The sequence below is a fragment of the Rhipicephalus microplus genome, chromosome X, assembly GCF_043290135.1.
Source record: "Rhipicephalus microplus isolate Deutch F79 chromosome X, USDA_Rmic, whole genome shotgun sequence".
In the NCBI taxonomy this organism is placed as follows: domain Eukaryota; kingdom Metazoa; phylum Arthropoda; class Arachnida; order Ixodida; family Ixodidae; genus Rhipicephalus; species Rhipicephalus microplus.
The window spans coordinates 8,946,944-8,968,193 of record NC_134710.1 but is presented as its reverse complement, the minus strand read 5'-3'; the positions used below and the strand labels follow the sequence as shown (position 1 = coordinate 8,968,193).

General features: G+C 44.1%; 1 protein-coding gene across 1 annotated transcript; it reads left to right on the top strand.

The window, feature by feature from the left end:
- The first annotated feature begins 953 nt into the window (after positions 1–953).
- LOC142776787 (uncharacterized) lies at positions 954–21,250 on the top strand. The gene is made up of 3 exons (XM_075881145.1): positions 954–1,122; positions 12,324–12,465; positions 20,991–21,250. The coding sequence occupies exons 1-3, from the start codon at positions 971–973 to the stop codon at positions 21,111–21,113; spliced, it is 417 nt and encodes a 138-aa protein (XP_075737260.1). The 5' UTR covers positions 954–970; the 3' UTR covers positions 21,114–21,250.

The window sequence follows — 21,250 nt, the reverse complement described above, 5'->3', positions numbered from 1 at the left end:
AGTCTTCATAATTTCCCATTTTCTCAGTTTGTAAGCTTGCGCGGCGTAGAAGCAAACTTCGCCAGTTCTTATTTTATGTTGTTTATCGTGTGCCGCCGTATACAGCCGAATATTTCGTCTGTTGCGTGTAGCAGGAACGTCGCTAGAGCTTCCGCAGTTTCTGTTGGCTTCGCACCTGCCTGTGTGGAAGATCGGTGAATGTGGCAGTAAGAAAACAATATTGACTGAATCTTAATTTTTTTGTCACCGTATATTCATTGTTCTTCATTTGAACACTGTTCTACCTTCCTGATTATTTATTTCTCTCTGAACGATTGCGCATTGCTATTGCTCAATGAACTGCCCGCTATTTTTGGACAGCCAAAGAGCTTGCTCCAGAACTGGAGGAGTAGATAATGTATTCCGTTGTCGTGTATTATTATATGCCTTGTTAGTGAACGTAAGGTTAACCTGCATGGTACAAGTGGCATGGCCCAATTTGAGAGAATTTTTAGCTAATACATAGCTTTGTCAGATGTCGCCAATGGGGTGTCCACGGAGATGTTAGGAACAGCATGTACACGACAGGCAGTCAATATCATGCGCGCGTTTTATGCAATTTCCTGCACCTGATGGTCAACTGGCAGTTGGCAGACGACTAAGACGAAGAAACGTGCGGGCACCACGTTAACAGATACCCCCCCCCCCCCCCAAAAAAAAAAAAACGGGTCGAAAAGTAACTTTCAATTCTGGATAAATCCGTGACATACCAAATTAATCGGGTTTGGCAAAACCAGCTGTCTGGTCGGCTCCTAAAATCAAGTTGTAGCTATTAGTGTCTACTTTGTTGTTGATTCTTTTTTCTCACTATCTAAATCTTTGGTTTCTTTCTCTTTTTTTAACATACTGTCTTCACTATACAACTACCCAAACCCCCCTTCTTTTTTTTTCGTTGTAAGCAACGATGCAGTTATCGTCCATATGAGACTATATGTTCTCTTGGCCAATCCCCCAGAGTGGGTATGAGCCATGGATTAGAGGATACAAACAAACAAACAAACAAGCAGCAGCCATGGAGGACGACCACGTAGAACACCGCTGCGGCAAGAAACCCGATAAGAAGAGGTTCAGTCGGCCCGTCAGGTCAGTGTGTTTTTTGTTCGTAATAACTGCATGGCATGAAGGGGATCAAAAAACGCCCGGCTTCCGCACAGTCGCTGCGAAAGCTAGAAGAGCGGCCTTTCAAAGCCTTTAACAACACTCATTGAGTAACTACTGCAAGCGCACTTGCTTGATACCTACTAGGGTATAATATTATAATTTTTGCTTCAGTAGGCTGGCATTCGCAATGGTATTCTCGTCATTCTTCTGAGAAGCGTCGTATCCACTGAACACTTACGAGGAATTTCGCGTCAACTATTCATGCAGTGGCTGACGACGATGAGAAACTATACCTGAAGTGGGTATGCGCCACAGTTTTTAGGTGATCAAAAACAAGCTTTTTTTAATAGATTGGGACATTGGATGACTCATTCGGTGAGCTATTCGCATTGTGCGACGACTGGTGCTTCTTTCGCTCTTTTAAAACTCTCTGCAAGTCATATTAACGCGATGACTTTGGCGACATCAAGCCTGCCTAAGGCAGTTTTGCCAGCAAGTCCCAAGCACCGGTGTGGTTCAGTGGTGGAATACTGGTCTCGCACCCGGCGCACTCGCATTGAAGCCACAAAGTGTCATTGGTGCTAGCTTTTTTTTTTCTTCCCTTAATCTCACGCGATATGGTTATGGTCACTGGCGGCGGCGGCGGCGGACAACTGCGCGTGACCCGAGTTGTGATCTCATAACATATTTCGCTGTAAAATGCAGAAAGCAAGCGGAGAACCTCACGACCACGTGACGGAAAATATTGCCACTGCAATGGCATTTGTTTTTATTTTATTTTGGTCCAAGAAAGATAGCCGCGATTTGGTGTTGACTCAGAATGTATTTCCTGTAACAGCATATGAAGCGAGCCGATGGTATGATCTAAAAGAGTGTGTTAATCATGCAATCTTCACTCTAACCACAGAATCGCTCTTCTTTTCCATCTTTTTTTTTTGTGGTTCAACGTAGAAGGCGCTCAGTATAAGGCCACTACAGCGATTATTTTACAATATCGATAAATAATGGCATTTCTATGGTCCCGAGATGCTCGTGTCGAGTGCCTGATAGTAGAAATGTCTTGCGATTTCGAGTGAAATAATAAATGAGTCACAGAATACAAGATTAGCGGTTTTTTTATTGAGTGCCGTACACAGGGACGTAAACCGTAAATCATGCAAAGTGACGCAACAAGCACGGAGGACGAAAGCTGGAAGAGCAAATGCTCAGCGGAAACATGATCACACTGCACCATTTTTGTTGTGACTCTAGCTGAAAATGACCTGTAGTATTGCTTGTTTAGAGTTCTGAGACTTGTTTATACCAAGTTTTTTCGAGGTTCAGTAAGCAGCGCATCCAGCAAAAGACGGCTCTTACTTCTCCGATACTATTCGCCAATCCTGTCGCCGCACAATTGGGCGCTGCTGTACACCAACCTATGCACTCTTCCTCTATAGGAGTGTTTCAGTTTGCCCATAAACTAGGCGTTAGCGTTCCACTTCATTACACTAGGCTTGAGCTTGAGAGGCCTCCAGAGGTGATGCCATCAGATGGCGCAAGATAAGTCGGGCAAGCACATAACGTAAACAAATGTATTATGCTTCATTACTTATGTAAACTTTCAGTAGCCACATGTTTCCTAATGCGCAGAGTTTAAAACTTTTTTACGTCAGGGACACCGGCGAAGCCCTGCCGTTTACGTTTTGGTGCAACAGTGGTTGTGATGGTCAGCTGCTGACCCGAAGGTCGAGAGTTTGATCCCGCCCGTGGCATTCGCATTTTGGTGAAGGTTAAATACAGAGCCCGAGTACTGTGCGATTTCAATGCACGGTAAAGAACGCCAGATGGTCGAAATTTTCGCAGTTATGTGCCATGGTTTTAGGCCAGCAAACCTCTGATTTTCGAGCCAAACACATACGATCGTTGCTTGCCTACTCAGTACGTTCGGCAGTACCGGCACTTTGAACGTCACGCGCAGTGGGACAAGTGGAAAGCCAAGCCGAGGAACCAAAAGCTTATATTCGAGGGTTTTCTACGGTTTTCCCAAGTCCACTATTTCGGATGAATAACGAAAGTTGAAAAATTCTGATTGGTATGCTCGTACATTTCTCCTTCTGTACATAAGCGTGCCCAGTTCTATTGATTTTGTTTTCTAGTGAATGTTGATTATGTTTTTGTGCATTTCTCTCGCAATAGCCGTGAGAGACTATTTTTATTTTATTAAGTTTCTTTGTGGCTCAAAATGAGTACACGTTCGCTAAATCATTATCACTTTAAGACAGCTGTGTTTATATATTTGTGAACTTTTAATTTTCTTTATTCCTGTTATCATTCCGGATTATTATGTACCAGTGTGCTCTGTACAACAAATTCTTGTTGGTGTGTTTATGCTTTTGCTGCCAGGGTGACACGACCTATTCAGCCGTTTATTTAGCCTTTGGTCGTGTCCCCCAAGGCAAAGTGTAATGATTATGTTTTTAATAAATAAAATGAAAATATGAAATTGTCAAAAGAAACTTCAGTGGCATCTATTGACTTAAATAAATTGCCGTAGTCTGTCTTTAGGGTGCTGTAGCACTTATTCAGTGCTATTCTACGCTTCAGCATATAGAGTGGTGCATTCCAGGGTGTGTAAACTTCGCAGATGGCGTCTATATTATTGTAATCAGCTCTTTTGATAACATTTTTGTAGTTTCAATGTCATCTTTAACACAATCCTGGTTGGCATTCTTTCGACTAAACGCTAAACGAAGACGTTTTTAACGTTTGCGTGTAGGGAACGGCGTTCTAAGGAACGGCGTGCCTGTAACTATAGTTTCTTTTGGGATGAACGTGGGAACACCACCGTTTTATTTAGGATCGCGGAACTGTAAAGGTAACTAGTTACACATATACGAATGAATGCCAGGGGAAACGGCATTTCTTGGGTAAACATTCCATGGCTTTGAACAGGCGCGTGCACACACAATACGTCATGCAGAACCGGGTTGATGGGTAACTGCGTCAGGCTCAAATATATATCGCTTCTTTGTTGCTTGACTATGATGCCTCTTGGTTTTCGCTTCAAGGCGTCCGCCAAAGGCCCACGGAATCATGATATATGATGTACCATGATCAATTATTGCTCTGATTTCCGCAAACATCAAAGGTGACACCACAATACCCGCTACAGTCGATGTCAATAGTGCATTCTTAGTCCAGTGGCAAGATGACATCGAATGTCCAATTCCTTATGCTAGCTGGATTTTGCTTATGCTAGCTGGATAGTGACTGAAAAGGCGTGCCTAGCTCTTGTCTGAGCGATAGGTAAATTCAGACTGTACCTGTATGGCCGCCAGTTCAGAGTTGTTACCGATCATCTTGCCATCTGCTGGTTGGCGAATCTTAGAAACCCCTCCGGACGTCTGGCCAGGCAGAGCTTATACCTTCAAGAATTCAACCTTACAGTTTTGCAAGTCTAGCCGGAGGCAGACTAACGTGGACTGCCTTTCGAGCTCCCCTTAGAAACGCGTTAGGTGATCGTTTTCACTGCGATATCAGTGCATCTGAGTTGGCTGAACATCTCATAATCAGAAAAGCGATTTCGAGTTTCGAAAATTTATGAACTATCTTGAAGACCACAGTTTGCATCCGCCACCAGCATTTTCATGATCGCAATCATCGTTCTTTGTTCGCAGCAATATCCTGTGTATAAAGAACGTGTGACCACCTGCAATTGAACACCTGATCATCATCCAATCAGTGTTACGAGTGGATGTCTGTCTGTCACGATAAGTCTTCGTCCGGCCCTTTGTGATTCACGCGTACTTTGGCCCGGATTTGCCAACACTACTACAGGCCAAAGGTCAGTCGGGACGTGAACCATTACTTAAAACGTGTCGCGAATGCCAGCGCTGCAAGGCACCACCTCAGTGCACACCCGCTTTTCCGAAGCCCGTTGCCCTTCGAGCACAACCGTTTCAACAAATTGGCATGGACATGCTCGGACCTTTCACCAAGTCTCATGATGGAATACGCTACATTTTAGTTGCTGATTACACGACGCGATATTAAGCAACGAAGGCACTACAACGTGACAGCGCCAGTAATATTGCCCACTTTCTCAATCAGAACCCCATCCTGGGTTGTGCAGTACCAGCAGTTGTCCTAACTGATCGTGGAACAGGTCTTACCGAACGGATGATACAAGGCGTCATGCAGCTTAGCGGAACCGTTTATCGAAAAACTACTGCATACCATTCACAAAGGAATAGCTTTACAGAGAAACTCAAGAAGACGGCCGTCAACAAGCTATTCTTTCACGTTCACCAAGACCACAAAAACTGGGGCTGACATTCTTCCCTACACACGTTCGCTTATAACACCGCCGTGCAAGAAACTACTCCGTTCACACCTTGCGGGTTACTTCGCCGCAAAGAGATAACTACAGCGCTGGATGTCATGCTCTTATCCGGAAGGCATCGTATCAGTGTTGTTATGAACTTGCTACGTGCCGGGCAGTGCTCTCTCGCCCACCTTTTTGGTGTTCCTCCAAGAGAAAGTGACGCGACCGTCACGGAAACCAGAAGTCTCCATCAGACACGCCGGACGCGTCTCTCGAAGACGCTGCGCACGCCCAACAGTGGGCGGTGCTCTCCTCCTCGAGCGTCTCGGCGCCTATAAAAGGCCGTCGCATCAAGTGTCGGGGGTTCCCTCGTCCACGTTTTGTATATACGTTGTAAATATACACGCTTTTTTTCCTTCTGGCGGCATTTTGCCTTGCCACTGTCTGGATCCTTCCTGCCCAATCCGTTGGCCCTTGCGACACGCTACCCAAGAACCCTGTGGGGCCCTACTTTCTTCGTAACAACTGGTAGCAGCGGTGTGATGGCAGTGGGCCTTGCAAATTGAACATGCTGAAACCTGGGCAACGCAACAGAACCTATTACTGCATTGACGTGAGTGTCAGACTTTGTTTTCCTTCAAGATTTGCCGAGCTTTTAAAGGTTGATTTGAAGCTTGAAACTGGTAGGTTATCTGTATCAAACTTTAGCGTTTTTTGCGTAATTTTCTTTAGTGATATTGATGGAGAATAGATAGGGAGAAGAGTTTGATGTCTGAGCTTGTGGTTATGTACCTAAATTCGCTACGCAAGCCTGATGTGTTTTGCTTTGTGTGGAATTGAGGGAGGACGTGGAGAACGCCGCACGGAAGCCGCACATCATTCAGGCATTACTTGCCTTATGATTATATGAGTGAGAGCTTCACCATTCTTGATAAATTATTAAGGAGCTCCATGCCAACGAGGAAAAGCGCTCAGCTGAAGCTAAAAAGCGTGAGGCAAATAATAAAAAAGGGCGTGCTGAGGAAAAAGGAAAGCATGCTGATGAATTAAAAGGACCATTGCTTCTTTCCGAATTAAAGCGGCTTGAGCTCCAGACTGTGCTTAGGAGGCATGTGGGTGTTCAATGTACAAAAGCGAAGCCACTAGTGGTGATGCGAATGCTAGGTTTACAGAACGCGCGCGTGAGTTAGATTGTAATGACAGCATTCCTGGGCAGTATGAGGTAAGATACACCACTAGCCTGGCTGGAAGTCAGAAGGATTTAATTTCTCAGCGCACGGCAGATGCGGTATTTCCAGCTCAGCAGGAAAAGAGTGCAGACGCACTCGTCAAAGCACCGAGTACAAAGTCGGAGGTAGAGTTTCTCCGGAAGGGCTCTATTGAAATAACACGCTAATGCCTCTCGGTTAGCGTGGGTGAATGTCAGGCAGAAAGTTTTGAGCTTGTTGCTGCCGATCCGGGTATGTCACTCGTTACTACAATGAACTCCATAAGCATGACCGAAGACTGAAGACACGGACAATGATACAGAGGTAGAGAGAGAGGAATCGAATTCTCGATTTGAGGCAGAGAAAGGCGTTTGGATGCAGGGCAATGTCGTTCAGATGCTCCTGCCTTCATGCGTTTGGAAACAAGTTTTTTCGGATAGAGCCCCGTCAATGCTGCGCCGTGGAGGGCGATTCCGTTATGCATCCAAGGGATTTGAGAAACGCGTGCCAACGAACTATGTTACAAAGTGTCTTTGTGTATCGGATCGAGCCAGGTGGTAAAGAAGTCCCTCCGTCTGGTATGGGACGCGATTGCTTGAGTGGACCGCGAATTCTTCTTCCTCTCGCTTGCCAACTTTACTCATTCTTGTACAATGAGCCTGGCAGGTCTTAGGGGGTAGAGTATGGCGCTTGCGGGTTTCAATGTGATGGCGCATCTGCAGAGGGTGAGCCCGGAGGTCAGAGCTGAGTCCGCGACGTCTAGCCGGGTCCGACGTTATGCGCCATCAGCTGTTCCCGGCATATGCAAGAGTGGACACTTCGGCCTCCTAAACAGTGACCCTCCAGGCAGTAGCTGCAGATCCTTGTCCATTAGTTCATCGTCAGCCCAGCAGAGATGCTGTCATGGACTCGCTATGCACTGGGCAGTGCTCTCTCAACCCCCTTGCTGGTGTTTCTCTAAGAGCCACTGACGCGTCTTTCACGGACACCGGAGGCGTCCGTCAAAGACGCTGAACGCGTCCCTCAGAGACGCTATGCGCGCCCAACAACGGGCGGTGCCCTCCTCCTCGAGGGTCTCGGTGCCTATAAATTCCGAGGGCATCAAGTGTCGGAAGCTTCCTCGTTTACGCTATGTACATATGTTGTAAATATTGCTGCGTGCCAGTGCATGGAGACGAAGAATAAAAGCATATAGACTGGCACGAGCAAATCTCTGTGGCTGGCGCTGCTCGCTTAACCGGCTGAAAATACATCTGTGACTACCCCTCTGAGTCAGTCTACTTCACGTAACATATTTGGGGAAGTTGTGCGATCCCCGTCCTCGCCACGGAATTTCGAAGCGGACGCTCCTTCGCGGCTTTCAACGTGACCACTCGAGACTCGGCTACATCCTCCCCGGTTGCCCGCCCTTCTTCCCGGCCTGTCAACCCAGCTCCTACGACAACTTTCGTGACGCTTCCCGCCCTCAAAGACCCTGACGTGTTCTCGAGGATTCTGACATTGGCTACGCCTCTACGAACACGTCAGCACCACTTACAGGTGGGACCCCACACATATGCTTTCGATCGTCATCTTTTATCTCGATGTAATCCCTCGTGTTTTGTTTGCCAACCACGAGCATGACATTACAAGCTTGTACAGCTTCAAGGAAAAGATCCGTGAGCTTTTTAGCAACCACTTTGGTCGTCGTGAAGCTGTGAACAATGAGTGTTCGATTTGCGCATAATCTTCCACGGAGTCCCACATCAGTTACATTCAGGCCGTCTTCTCACTATGCCGCCAAGCTGACGAAAACATGTCGGAGCTTGACAATGTTGCGCATATTCTAAAGGGTATCGCCGACGATGTTTTCAACCTGTTGGTATTCAACAATGTGTCATCTGTTGATGCAATGGCGAACACACGATGACAAGCCGATCTGCTTCTCATGTCACTAAATCGGGCACATTTCTAGCCGTTGCAAAAGTCGCTGGGTTCCTCCTGCACAAGCCCTTCCACGTCCCTGCACATCCCTGCACGTCCCTTCGATACGCGTTCTGCCTATCGCCATGAGGCCAGCCGTGACCATTTTGCCCAGTAACCTGCTATAAAAGACAGCTACTCCCGCTCTCTATTCCCCCAACGTCGCCAGTCTCGTTCTCCACAGCCCCGCCGACAGTCTTTCGCCACCTTTCCACGAGGTTTTTCGACGGAAAACCAAGTGTTGCAGCTTCCGAAGGTGGCGCTGCATCACTCGGACTGACGGATGTACCTGCAAGGATTAGAGGCCAAATTATAGGGAAGTGGACTGGGCTTCACCTCTCTTTCGTGAAACAAGAAAAACTCATTGAACAGGCACTACCAGCATTGATGTACGCAGATGATGTAGTGCTAATGGCCGACAACAAGGAAGATTTGCAGAGATTGGTGGACATCTGCGGTAATGAGGCAGATAGGTTAGATTTCAGATTCAGTAAGGAAAAATCAGCAGTCATGATTTTTATGACAATGAAGGTAGTGAGCTTAGAATACAGGAGGTCACGCTAGAGATAACAGATAAATACAAATATCTGGGCGTATGGATAAGCAATGGGGCCGACTACCTAAGGGAACACGAAACATACGTGACGACTAAAGGTAACAGGAATGCAGCGGTAATGAAAAACAGCTAGGCACTGTGGAATTACAATAAATATGATGTTGTGAGAGGAATATGGAAAGGGGTCATGGTTCTAGGTCTGACGTTCGGCAATGAGGTCTTGTGCATGATATCAGAAGTTCAAGCAAGATTAGAAATTAAGCAACGTGGAATAAGTAGGCTTCTTTTAGGAGCTGACGGGAATATACCAAAGCAGGGAGTACAAGGTTATATGGGATGGACATCATTTGAGGGCAGGGAAGCTAGCAGCAAGATAAAATTTGAGAAGCGATTGAGAAAAACGGGGCAGGAGCGTTCGGCTAGGAAGGTATTCAGCTACTTGTACATGAAGAATTTTGATACAAAATGAAGGAAGCGAACCAGAAAATTGACTGGTAAATACTTAGAAAACAGCAGGGGGCCAAACCAAAAAAAATTATCGGTTAAGAAGAAGGTGAAGGAAGCTGAGACCAATATGTGGAGAATCGGTATGATTGAGAAGTCCGCACTAGAGATCTATCGAACTTTTAAGCAGGAAATTGCCAAGGAAATGATCTATGATAATACTCGGGGTAGTTCTCGACTGTTTGAGGCCAGGACGGGAGTATTGCGAACCAAGATATATCGGGCCAAATACGAAGGGGTAAACACAGTATACAGTGTGTTTGGAGAGGAAGAAGAAACAGCTGAACACTTGAAAATGGTTTGTAAACGGCTTCACCCGATAGTTCAGGATGATGGCGCAGAGATTTTTAAAGCACTGGGGTTTAGGGACAGGGAAGCCAAAATAGACTTTAAGCGAGTATAATTAACTAGAAGGAAATTATCTGTTTGGTGGCTAAAGTCAAGGCACGAGTGAAAATTAAACCTTTCACTGCAAAGTACGAATCCTCCACTTCACTATTTAAAGAAATATATATATATATATATATATATATATATATATATATATATATATATATATATATATATATATAGTTTTTGGTTCATTAAGTATTACGGCTTGGTGGCGCTAGCCACCGCCCGATCTAAAGGGCACAGCCATATCCATCCATTCATTCATCCATCCATCCATCCATCGACAGAATACCCTCTCTTGACGATACGGACAAAACGTAACCTTATAGACGTACAAGTAGGTAGCGTATATGTCACTGATCTTGCCGACACTGGCACTCAACTTTCCGTGATGACGAGTTAATTTCGCCGCAAGCTGAAGAAGGATCTCACACCTACGACCACTCAGTTCGTCCGTGTTGCGGATCTATCGTTGGAATGTGCTCCGCTCATGTAAGCATTGCTGATCGACACACAGTTGCTTTCTTCACCATCTTTTATAAATGCCCCCACGACATAATCTCAGGCCTCGACTTCCTGTCCGCGCATTCTGCCCTCATAGACTGATCGACCCGTACGCTCCGTCTACACTTGCCCGCATCAGAATCTCTTGCACAATGGCCGAGTCGCCTCTGGACAACGGGACATGCGCGCCTCCCTCCACAGACACTGACGTATATAAAGCTCGTCTCAATACCACCAGTTCCCGACGGTGACTGTTTTCACCCCCATCACCGATGTCCTAATAAATCGTGGCATTACATTGCCGCACTTTATTCTGTCCATCGCAGGAAATACCACGTGTCTTCCAGTTGTCAACTTTAGCTTGACGCCTCAAGTGCTGTCAAAAGGGATCTCTTTGGCGTTGCTCTGCACCTTAGAAGACAATGCGGTAGATGTTTTTACGATGGCCGCTTCTTCTGACCCCAACACTCAAAATCAATCTGACACTTGTTTCTACAGCGATATTACGTCGATGATCGCTTCCAACTTAACGCCGCAGCAGACTGACGAGCTCCGCCTGGTTCTCCTGTCCTATATCGACGTTTTTGAACTCAGTGGCCGTCCGTTTGGTAAAGCTACTGGTATGACCCGCCGCATAAACATTGGTAATGAGCATCCTATTCATAGGCGTTCATATCAGGTAATGGTGGCCGAGCATCACATTATCCAAAGTGAGGTCGACAAAAGGCTCGCAAAGGACATCATTGAGCACTCCTAAAGCCCTTGGGCTTCTCTAGTAGTGCTAGTCCGCCAGAAAGGCGGTGCATGTGGTTTCTGCGTTGATTATCGGCACCTCAACAAAATTACCAAAAAAAGACGTGTACCCTGTACCACGAATTGATGATGCTCTTGATTGCCTCTATGGGTCCCACTATTTTTCCTCTATAGATTTCGTTCCGTCTACTGGCAGATAGAGGTAGATGAAATAGACAGTGAAAAGACTGCATTCATCACTTCCTATGGCCTATATCTGTTCAAGTTCATGCCCTTCGGCCTATGTAACGCCCCAGCCACCTTCGAACGAATGATTGACTCCTTATGTTTCCTTCCCATAGCAGCTTTGTAAAAGGCAGCAGCATTTCGCAGCTTTGTACGGCGAAAAATGAGGAAACACTCTATGGGCGAGCTAAGGAAAGAGGCGGATAAGCCCGAGGTACTGCGTCTTGGACGCGCAGTCAAGAATTCTATAATTTTTGAATCAACCATTTCAAATAACCTTGCACGCCACCTTATAGACCATATGCAATGCAAAATTACAATGTCGAGTAAAGGAAGAATGTTGTTTGTTTCACGTTCCGCCGTGAATGGAATCGCCAGCCTAAATGATTTTAGGTGTGCTAGGAGACTATCGACATTAGACTTCTGGTCACGCAACACACGTACTTTTTATAATTTTGCCCATCCAAACGCATTTCTGTCAAGCATATTTTCTTTTAAAAAATTATACCAGGATTCTGTATTACTTGGCCCACATATTCACAAAAACGTCATACTAAGAGAACAACAAATATTGTCAAATGTTTGCCGTCTAAATGTGTATTCCTCTTTTAGGAAAAAAAGCAAATTAAGGAATGTGCGCAATACATGGATTTCCGAACGCCTATAAAGTTATTATTCGAATGGTCATTCATCGCAGTCCTACATATTGCAGATTATGCTTGACGGCGCTCTATTGGATGCATGCGTTTGTGCACTGAAATTGCTCGCTGTGCAGGCACCCCCTCTCTAAGGGCGAGTCGACGGCTGACAACGGTGACCGCAAGGTGCCTCTGCCAAACCCGGAGCTGGTAGCCGGCCAAGATCCCCGCGTGGCTGGCTCCATCATGAACATAATCCAAAATGTGAAAAAGATCGAGGTCAGGAATCTCCATCGAATGTCTCACGCATGTCGTAATTATTCGCTGCATCTAAAGTCAAGAGAAAGTTGACACGACCACGCCTGTTTCGACGTTCCATAAGTCAATAAGTGCCTTCAAAATGTCGTGGCTTGAAACTATGTTCACCCCGCCAAAGCTTCACCAATTCGTTCGTTCTGCCGAAGTTAGTTGGACGAGCTCAGCGACAGCATTTTAGTTAGTCAAAAAAAAAACAGACCAAAACCTTTTCTCTCAGCGCCCGCGCCACGAAATATTTACACTAAAACGAGACAGCACGAGACCCATTCGAACGCACCACATCTGCCGCCGAACACAAGTATTAAGATAATGATAAAGGCTGGAACGAGTCACCTATATAGAACAAAAACAATTACAAAATACTGGTAACTCAGTACTTGATAAAACAGCCTGTTGTAAACAGCAGTTTTTTCTTCATTAAAATTGAGCAGTCTCTAAAGAAGTATAGCCTTCAGTTATGACAATAGTATTTTGAACTTAAGGTTGGCCCTTGAATGGAACAGCAATAGCGCAGCCCCATCGGGTTGTAAGACAGATGTCCACTACCAGCGCTCAAATTTTTCGCGCTTTTTGAGAGTTTCTTGAACTTTGGAGCTTCTTGTGCAGGGCCTCATCCATCGAGGGGTGCCACGTCGGCGGAATGAACTTGCTCAGGTCACGATGCGTGCTGGCGCCGCCTGGGGGGGGGGGGGTGGCTGCGATGTTTTTTTTTTTTTTGTCCGTCAGCGCTGCAGTGCAGAATATTCAGGTGAACGAAAAAAGAATGATCAAAATTTGTGTAATAACGGAACTTATTAGGCTTCAATCCTCAGCAGACAACGAGAAAAAAGTCTTCCTTAGCGTATCACTTTGTCACTCTGCCACTAACTTTTAAAAAGCCGGTTCCAATCACCGCGAGCGGCGCTTTGGGGTAGCTCGATTCACCCAAGAAAAATTGGCCCCGTATTTGCATGTTACACTGCAAATGTCGTCGAAAGACGATAGTCTTGCATCTGGAGAGAGCGAACAAAACGTTTATTTGATGTCCTGCACAAGAAAGTTTAGGAATTGTTTGGTAGAGGCGTGACGTTAGTGCCTCTAGCATGCAGCGGAGGCGAACTACTACATCAAGTCACGCCCCGTGTGAGACAAGAGCGCCATCTGGCAGTTAGCTAGGAAAACGAAGCGCGCGCACCCTACGCGCCCGTCTCGGTGGTCATAAGGTGTACAACGCGAGGCGACACGTAGGTGCCACCACCGTGTCGTCTTAGCAAAGTGTTGGAAATACTTGCCTTTTCTTGCAAGCGTTGCCTACTCACCGAATGTGAAAAACGCTACGGTCCTTATAATTACTTATGTGTGCCTTTTCTAGTTAGAGACACATACAGATTATTGAAGTGTTTTTATGGTGTCTCAGATATGCACAGTAACTGCTTTTTAATTGACAATCGCACAAGTATGAACGCTGAATCTTGAGCAATATTAGTTGGTGCTGCGGATGTGGTCGGCCGTTTGGATACCGTTTCGCCACTTTGATGCCGTTTAAGGTACCATTGAGGGCAGACAAACAGGCATATGTACTGAAAGCCAGACCAAAATTTTTGCGTCCAAGGTCCCCAAGAAAGACTATCGGCTTTAAAAAATTCTGAGTGTGACATCCGTTTCCCGCAGGCCACCGTGGATGCGATTGGCTCACTCACATCACGTGACTTCGCAACGCCATATCCCTTCCAAGCGCTGTCGGTGCACGCACGTTGAACGCGCAGCGCGGCCATGATTTTCGCATAGGCACCGTTTCTAGAAGTATTTCTGCGGTTTTTTATCCTTACATGCATATGCGAGGAAGTATAGCTTAGCAGAAACTGAACGTAACCTGAGAATCTCGCTTATTTTCACATTCCGTGCAGAGAAGATGCCGAAGAACTGCTTTCTACATGACTGCAGAGAATTGATCTCAGAGAATTCGCTCTCCCCGCCACGGTGGTTCAGTGGATAAGGTACTCGGCTACTGAACCGCAGGTCGCGGGATCGAATCCCGGCTGCTGCGATTGCATTTTCGATGGAGGCGAAATTGCCGTGAGCCTGTGTGCTCAAATTTCGGTGCACATTAAAGAACGCCAGGTGGTCGAAATTTCCGGAGTCCTCCACTGCAGTGTCCCTCATAGTGAAATGGTGGTTATGGGACGTTAAACCGCACATATCAATAAAAACAGAGAATTTACTCCCTCCAAGAACATTGGTTTCTGAAGTAATCTACGAGAAGTTCGCTGGAAATAAACTCGTGTGACAGAATATTTGAACTCGCTCGCTGGAAGTCGTGCCGATCGGTTGTGGCCCTGCGATCTCCGAGGAGAGCACAGCTGTGGCTGACTGGCTCGCCCTACGCCATTTCCTGCCGCCGACAAGAGCTCTCATTTAGTGGTTCCCCGTCCTAGGGCTCCTGCGACCATGTCCATCTTTGGTATCTTCTCCTAGCTTCTTGGTGTCGCTGTCCCTGCGCCATGCTTTCTCCGTTCCCCTCTCTATCTATATACCTTTAATCCTATATTTTTAATCCCTCCTTACCCCAATCCCTCGTGAGCTTCCGCTGAGGTGTCGCACACTGATGCAGACAGTTACGGGGCTCACTTTTCGTTTCTTTTTGAGAATCACATAAGAAATGAAAAAGTATTTCACCTTATGCGACTTCTCTGCTCAGTGATTCAAACAACGCACTACAACCTCTTCAATTCGCTCGGTTGATTATATCTGAATATTTTGAACAGACTGCGCATGCATTAGGAGTAAAGAGGTTACGCATCACAGAAATATCTAAAAGTAAGTAAAATAACTCTTTATGGGCAGACCTTGAAGGCCATTGTGGCGTGATCATTTGCTGTGTCGCAAAACACGAGCGTGGCTGATAGATTCCGCATGAAACTTGTTCATACAAAACGCTATCAGGAGATGTTATTAGGCGAATTTATTGCAAAAACGAGGATGCTAACACGCTGTATTCCACCGAGTGTACCTTTACAATACAGTTGATGTTCACAATGAAAACAGGTGTCTTTTACATTTCCAGTGAGTTACACTCGTGGTTGCGCCAGTTCGAACAGCTTAATGTATATATATATATATATATATATATATATATATATATATATATATATATATATATATATATATATATATATATATGTATTTATATATATATATATATATATATATATTTATATATATATATATATATATATTTTATATATATATATATATATATATATATATATATATATATATATATATATATATATATATATATATATATATATATATATATATATATATATATATATATATATATATATATATATAATTAGAACGCGCATTTCGCGCTTCTTTCTTTCTCGTCCTAATACACCTTGTATAGACTTCCATTGTACTCCAAGTGCTCAGATAAACAGGAAAGACTCTTTCCCATTAGCAATTATTGCCGAGCTTATTGGTTAGCGACATCACCAGTACCTAATTGAGATAATGTGATTGTTTACCATACGCTTAGAAAAATATTTCGGCTTCGCTATTTTTGAGCAAAAATGTAAAAAGTACTGTGTGGACAAAACCTTAATATGCGCGCATGACGCAAAGAAAGTAGAAACTGAACCGAACTTTCAACTGCTTATGCGCTTCCAACTTGAACAAAAAAAAACCTGTCTCTTCTCGTGTCATTTAGGTGTTCTCCGTTCATTTCTAACCAGCTACTTTTTTTACGAATTCGTTAGGAAATAACAACACATTTACAAATGTGTCGCCGTTTCCTGAACAGTGACTGCACATTCAGCAGACTGCAATGTTAGCTCAAACACGCAATATTCACTCAGTGTAGAAATAAATGGTTTCTTGCGTGAAGTGCCTGTACCGAGCGAACACCTTCGTACTAAGCGAACGCACCTGTGGCACGAAACAAAATTGATGAAGTAATGATGGCCGTGAAGAGAGTTTGGGAGTAGACGGAGATCCTCGCCACAAATTAGATTCACAATTACGTGGCTTGCGGCGCAGTTCATTCGTAATCATCGATAACCCAAAATCGCTTCTATAGCAACCTATTGAAGAATTAAACCCACATAGTACAGTTCAGTCGAGCGTAACACGATATCGGACAGAAAGATTAGTCTCCTCTTTACGCACAATAGCAACGGGCCGGAGAGCCTCAAAAAAAATTAGCTGTCACCGCTTAATGTTGCCCGCGTGAAGCCTACCTTTTTGGTACTATTATTCACGGGACCATAGCGGTATACCATGGAAATATTAAACGTGAAGCAGTTTATGGTTGAGCTTAATCCGGTGCGCTATTCTTACTGTGCATACGCGACAGCTGAGCCAAACAATGACGCTCTGGCATCCCCCTCTTATACTCCTTCAGCAGTATTCTGTTGGTGGCGTCGGGGAACGAGATTCTGCAACCACGCGATCAGCAAATATCACACACGCATCATCTGGACACCATCAACCACTTATATAGCCCATAACATAATTAGGAAAACTGCGTTGCTCAAACAATTTAGTTAGCGAATTTTTCGATCACGTCAGGATGGATTTACTCTTTTTTTTAAATGTAGCACATTTATGCACTCGCAATGTCGAAAATAGTTTTGTGTCCCTCTTTTGTGACACATTTCCAGGAAACATGCCTGTACCTCTTCGCTATTGCTGCGTTTTTCTAGAAACAAAACACCAATTTTTATAATGTGTGACCTTTTTCTCGGATCCATTTGGGATAACAAACAAACTTTTTCCGTGTGTCTAATAGTGGCAAATACATAATGGGAAGCAGAATCAATAATCAATCAAGGTGCATTTTTTATGATGAAAAAAACAATCATACCTGGCAGTTTTCATACGCCGAAAAATATAAAATAAGCATAACTAATCCATTGCTTGTCATACGCTCATAATTTCAGTAACACTACTGTGAAGGGTTTCTTGCTATTTTGGTGCAGTGCTTAAAAAATAATACTTCAAGTACCATATGTCAAAAAAATTTAAAATAAAGTAAAAAATAAAGTAAACAACAATCGACACAATTTAAGCTAATTTTGAGCCCCAATACGAGCCGCGCGTTTTCATTAGAATTACCTTGGAGATTTTCTAGCCGTAACCTATGTTGCCACTTCTGTATAGCCAAAGTTAAAAAATAAACAGCACGAAAAAGGAGAAACCAGACGAAGAGGGTCATAGAAAGTCCCCTATGTCTGTGTCCCTTTTCGCCTGGTCTCTCGTTTTTCCCGCTGTTTCTTTTTCACTATGTCGTACCATGGCGCCCAAGCAACCACTTTAGCTGTATGGCCAAATCTCGATACTCACTTTGAAAGTATCAGACCTCGCTTTAAAATCAATTTGTCGTGCACGTAAAACACCGCACCTCACGACGACGTGCAAACCAACGTGGTCTTAATGTGGACAGCTCCCAAAAGTCAAGCAGGATACTTAGTAGAGAAAGCACTTTTTTCACAGACTTGAATACAACAGATGACGACGTCCTTGACTGCAGTGCATTTTTGGAGGGTCTCACATATAGGGTTTTAAATGCTATGGTAATATGAATGTGGCTCGCGTAGCCAGCCTTGTTTACATAAAAACTATGCAGAGTACTCGGCGCTCTCTGAAGTCGAAACGGTAGTCTGGCGTTATAGAACTTCCTCCTGATGATTAGCATCCTGCCCTCGAGTAAACGACGTTTCCTGGCATGATATGTGGGTCGTTAGCTACGTATTGCATCAGAAAGAAGTGAGACGTCAAAATTGTCTATCAGTTACTTTGATACCTGTGCGACCGTTGGAAGGAAGACATCAAAGCGTGCGTACGTCCTCGTTATTGCGCTCGTGCTTGACGAATTCGAACGCTTTCGCGGAAAGCGATGCGATGCATTTTGATAGGAACGAGACTTGATGATTAAAACGTCTCTTTAAGTGCGGCGTGATGGTACATCCACTTCGTTTCAACTAATGTGCGTTCGCCATCACTTCACAGCCAACTTTATTGCGTCATGCACTTTCATAAAGCGAAAACCCAAGAACTTGGAAGAGCTTTGCCTCGAAGAGTAAAACGCAACAATGTCCTCCGAGCCTGTTTTCATCACTTCGCCTCTCCGGGGGCGGCATAATTCAGGCATGTTGAGCGTGTTACGTTTACTGTAAGTACATCTGTGGTGTGCCAGGCCTCTTTTTGCGGTTAGCCGCACACGTTGTTGTTCAGAATGATAGTTAATTATAACCTTTCGTTGGGCTGTTCGAACATTTTGAGGCCTGCCATGCCATATTACATGTCTCTTGGCACTATAAATCATTCGTGTATCAGGAAGTGTTTTTTTTTATTTTTAAGCAATTTGAAGCGCGGCCGTAGCTCCGTGATTGCACACTTTTTGCCACACACAAGTTCCAGGCCCACTTGAATAGAAAATACCCCTTTATTAGCATTTCTTTTGAATTTTCACGCGCGCATACCACTGTTTTTCTCTCACAAGCAACTATACGTTAAGGACAATACGAGAATTTCTACGAAACGAGCTCTTTAACGCTGTCGCGCTGAAGTTTCCGTAGTTCCCTGCACTGGCTCAGAGCATGCACTAGGTAGCTGTCTGTAGCGCACCAAAGAATCGGTGAAACTGCCTAATCTTGCTATCGGAATGGTGGATTGCCACCATTTAGAACATATATATGATAATTTCTAATGCGTCTCTTCAGCAGCATAAACTACCACATGATTGGCTAATAGCGCGAGTCGTACCAGTACACAAAACAGGTGATGAACATAAAGTATAAAAATACAGACTAATACTTAATACATGCGCATGCTGTAAAATACTCGAGCATATATTGTCAAAAAGCATGTTTAGTTTTCTCGAAAGCCCAAACTGGTTATATCCTAACCAGCATGGATTTAGGAGACGTTTATCTACAATCACCCAACTTGCTGAAACAGTGCATGATTTTGCTGAAATAATTAATGAAACAGGTCAAATAGACGGAATTCGCTAAGACTTATCGAAAGCCTTTGATCGCGTTTCCCAGTCGCGTTTAATTTGTAAATACTTGATCTTGGAGTAAACCTAAATATAACTAGGTGGATTGAATTATATTTAGCTGATAGGACACAATACGGGGAGGTGAAAGTAAAGAAATCGAGAATGTTAAATGTAACGTTTGGTGTTCCCCGTGGATCAGTATTAGGACCTGTTTTATTCCTATGTTATATAAACGATATTACAAGTGTCCTCAGTAGCAAAATCACTGTTCGTCTGCTTGAAGACGATTGCTTAATATATTCTAAAATATCTTCTCATGAAGATTACCAAGAGTTAGCCTCAGCACTGCAATCTATTGCTGGTTGGTGCACACAATGGAAAATGAAAATGAACCAAGAGAAAACGGTATACGCCCGCATAACTAGGAAAACAAAAAGTGTGTCGTTACGCACTTCAAGTATTTAGGCATTACGATATCAGATGACTTATCTCGGAAAAAGCATATTACTAACTTATGTAATGCCGCTGAGGTTAAACTCTGGTCACTTAGACGTAAGTTGAAACTTGCTTCCCGACATGTTAAACTAACTAACTGCATATCTGACTTTGATACGTCCCGCACTAGAATACGGAAACTTAATATGGGATCCACATACAAAAAGCGAAGCAAAAAAATTGAAAAAATACGGAGGCGTGCAGCAAGGTTTATAATGTCGAAATATAGGTATATATACTCAGCGACCGAAATGCTGACTCAACTAAAATTGCCCGAGCTTTCATTGTGACGAAAAGTGGCTAAATTAAAATTCATACACTTAATGAAACACAACTACTTTAACTTCAACCCCTACAGATTTATAGAAAAAAGAACGCCATGTATTTCACGGGTTGTTACACATAGCCATGAGGACCAGTTTGTGCCTATCCTTACAAAGGTTGACACCTTTAAATATTCCCTCTTCCCAAAACCGATTGAAGAATGGAACGCACTACCCCATAGCATAACTCAAGTTAATTCCACAGAGAAATTTGAAAAGACGGTAATGGCATAATACTCCTCTAGTTAACCACATCAAGGCGTTGTTACCTCCTCTCTTCTACCTGGAGATGTTTCCTTTTTGTGTATTTTTCTATAACTGCACGTCACGTTGGCAGGAAAAGTTCCTACGACGCTGAAGCTTGTGATGTATATGATATAGCCTTCGTAAAGTGTGTTCTAGGAAATTATGCTAGAATGCCAATCGTTGTTCACTATTGTGTAAACCTCAATTATTATACCTGTTGAATTGGTCCTCTGTTAAAAACTGCCTGTTGTTTTGTCTTTCTTGATTTCATTTTGCAGTGCTTGTGTCAACAAGTGAAGTGTATTTCTTTACCCCACCCTGTAGAGGCCTTTGGCTAACAGTATATATATATAGATAATTAAATAAATAAATAAATAAATGAAACGCCGCTCTAACATGAAGCATTCGCTTCTTTTATTTTCTTCCTTTGCGGAAAGGTGAGTGTGGACTACATTGACCGCACAATGACCGAAATTCTAGAGCGCATCAAGTTGTGCAATCGGTGGACCCCGAACGAAGATCAGGCGGCCAGCGGTGGTGTCCGTCGCAAAAGCCTCTAGGGCCACCTTCCGTACCGAGGACTGCGGCATCGATCACACCTGTGGGCCAGTTTTGAAAACCAAATTACGCCTGCCCTTTAAGAACCATGAGATTCTTCGCTTCTCAACGCTTCAAAAATTATTGGGCTTAAAATTTT

What these genes read in the sequence shown, in the direction of transcription:
- LOC142776787 (XM_075881145.1), top strand. Translation starts at nt 971, where the DNA reads ATGTTCTCTTGGCCAATCCCCCAGAGTGGGTATGAGCCATGGATTAGA. An exon ending in AGGTTCAGTCGGCCCGTCAG is followed by an intron (nt 1,123 to 12,323) that starts GTCAGTGTGTTT and finishes CTCGCTGTGCAG; the next exon opens with GCACCCCCTCTCTAAGGGCG. An exon ending in AAAATGTGAAAAAGATCGAG is followed by an intron (nt 12,466 to 20,990) that starts GTCAGGAATCTC and finishes CTTTGCGGAAAG; the next exon opens with GTGAGTGTGGACTACATTGA.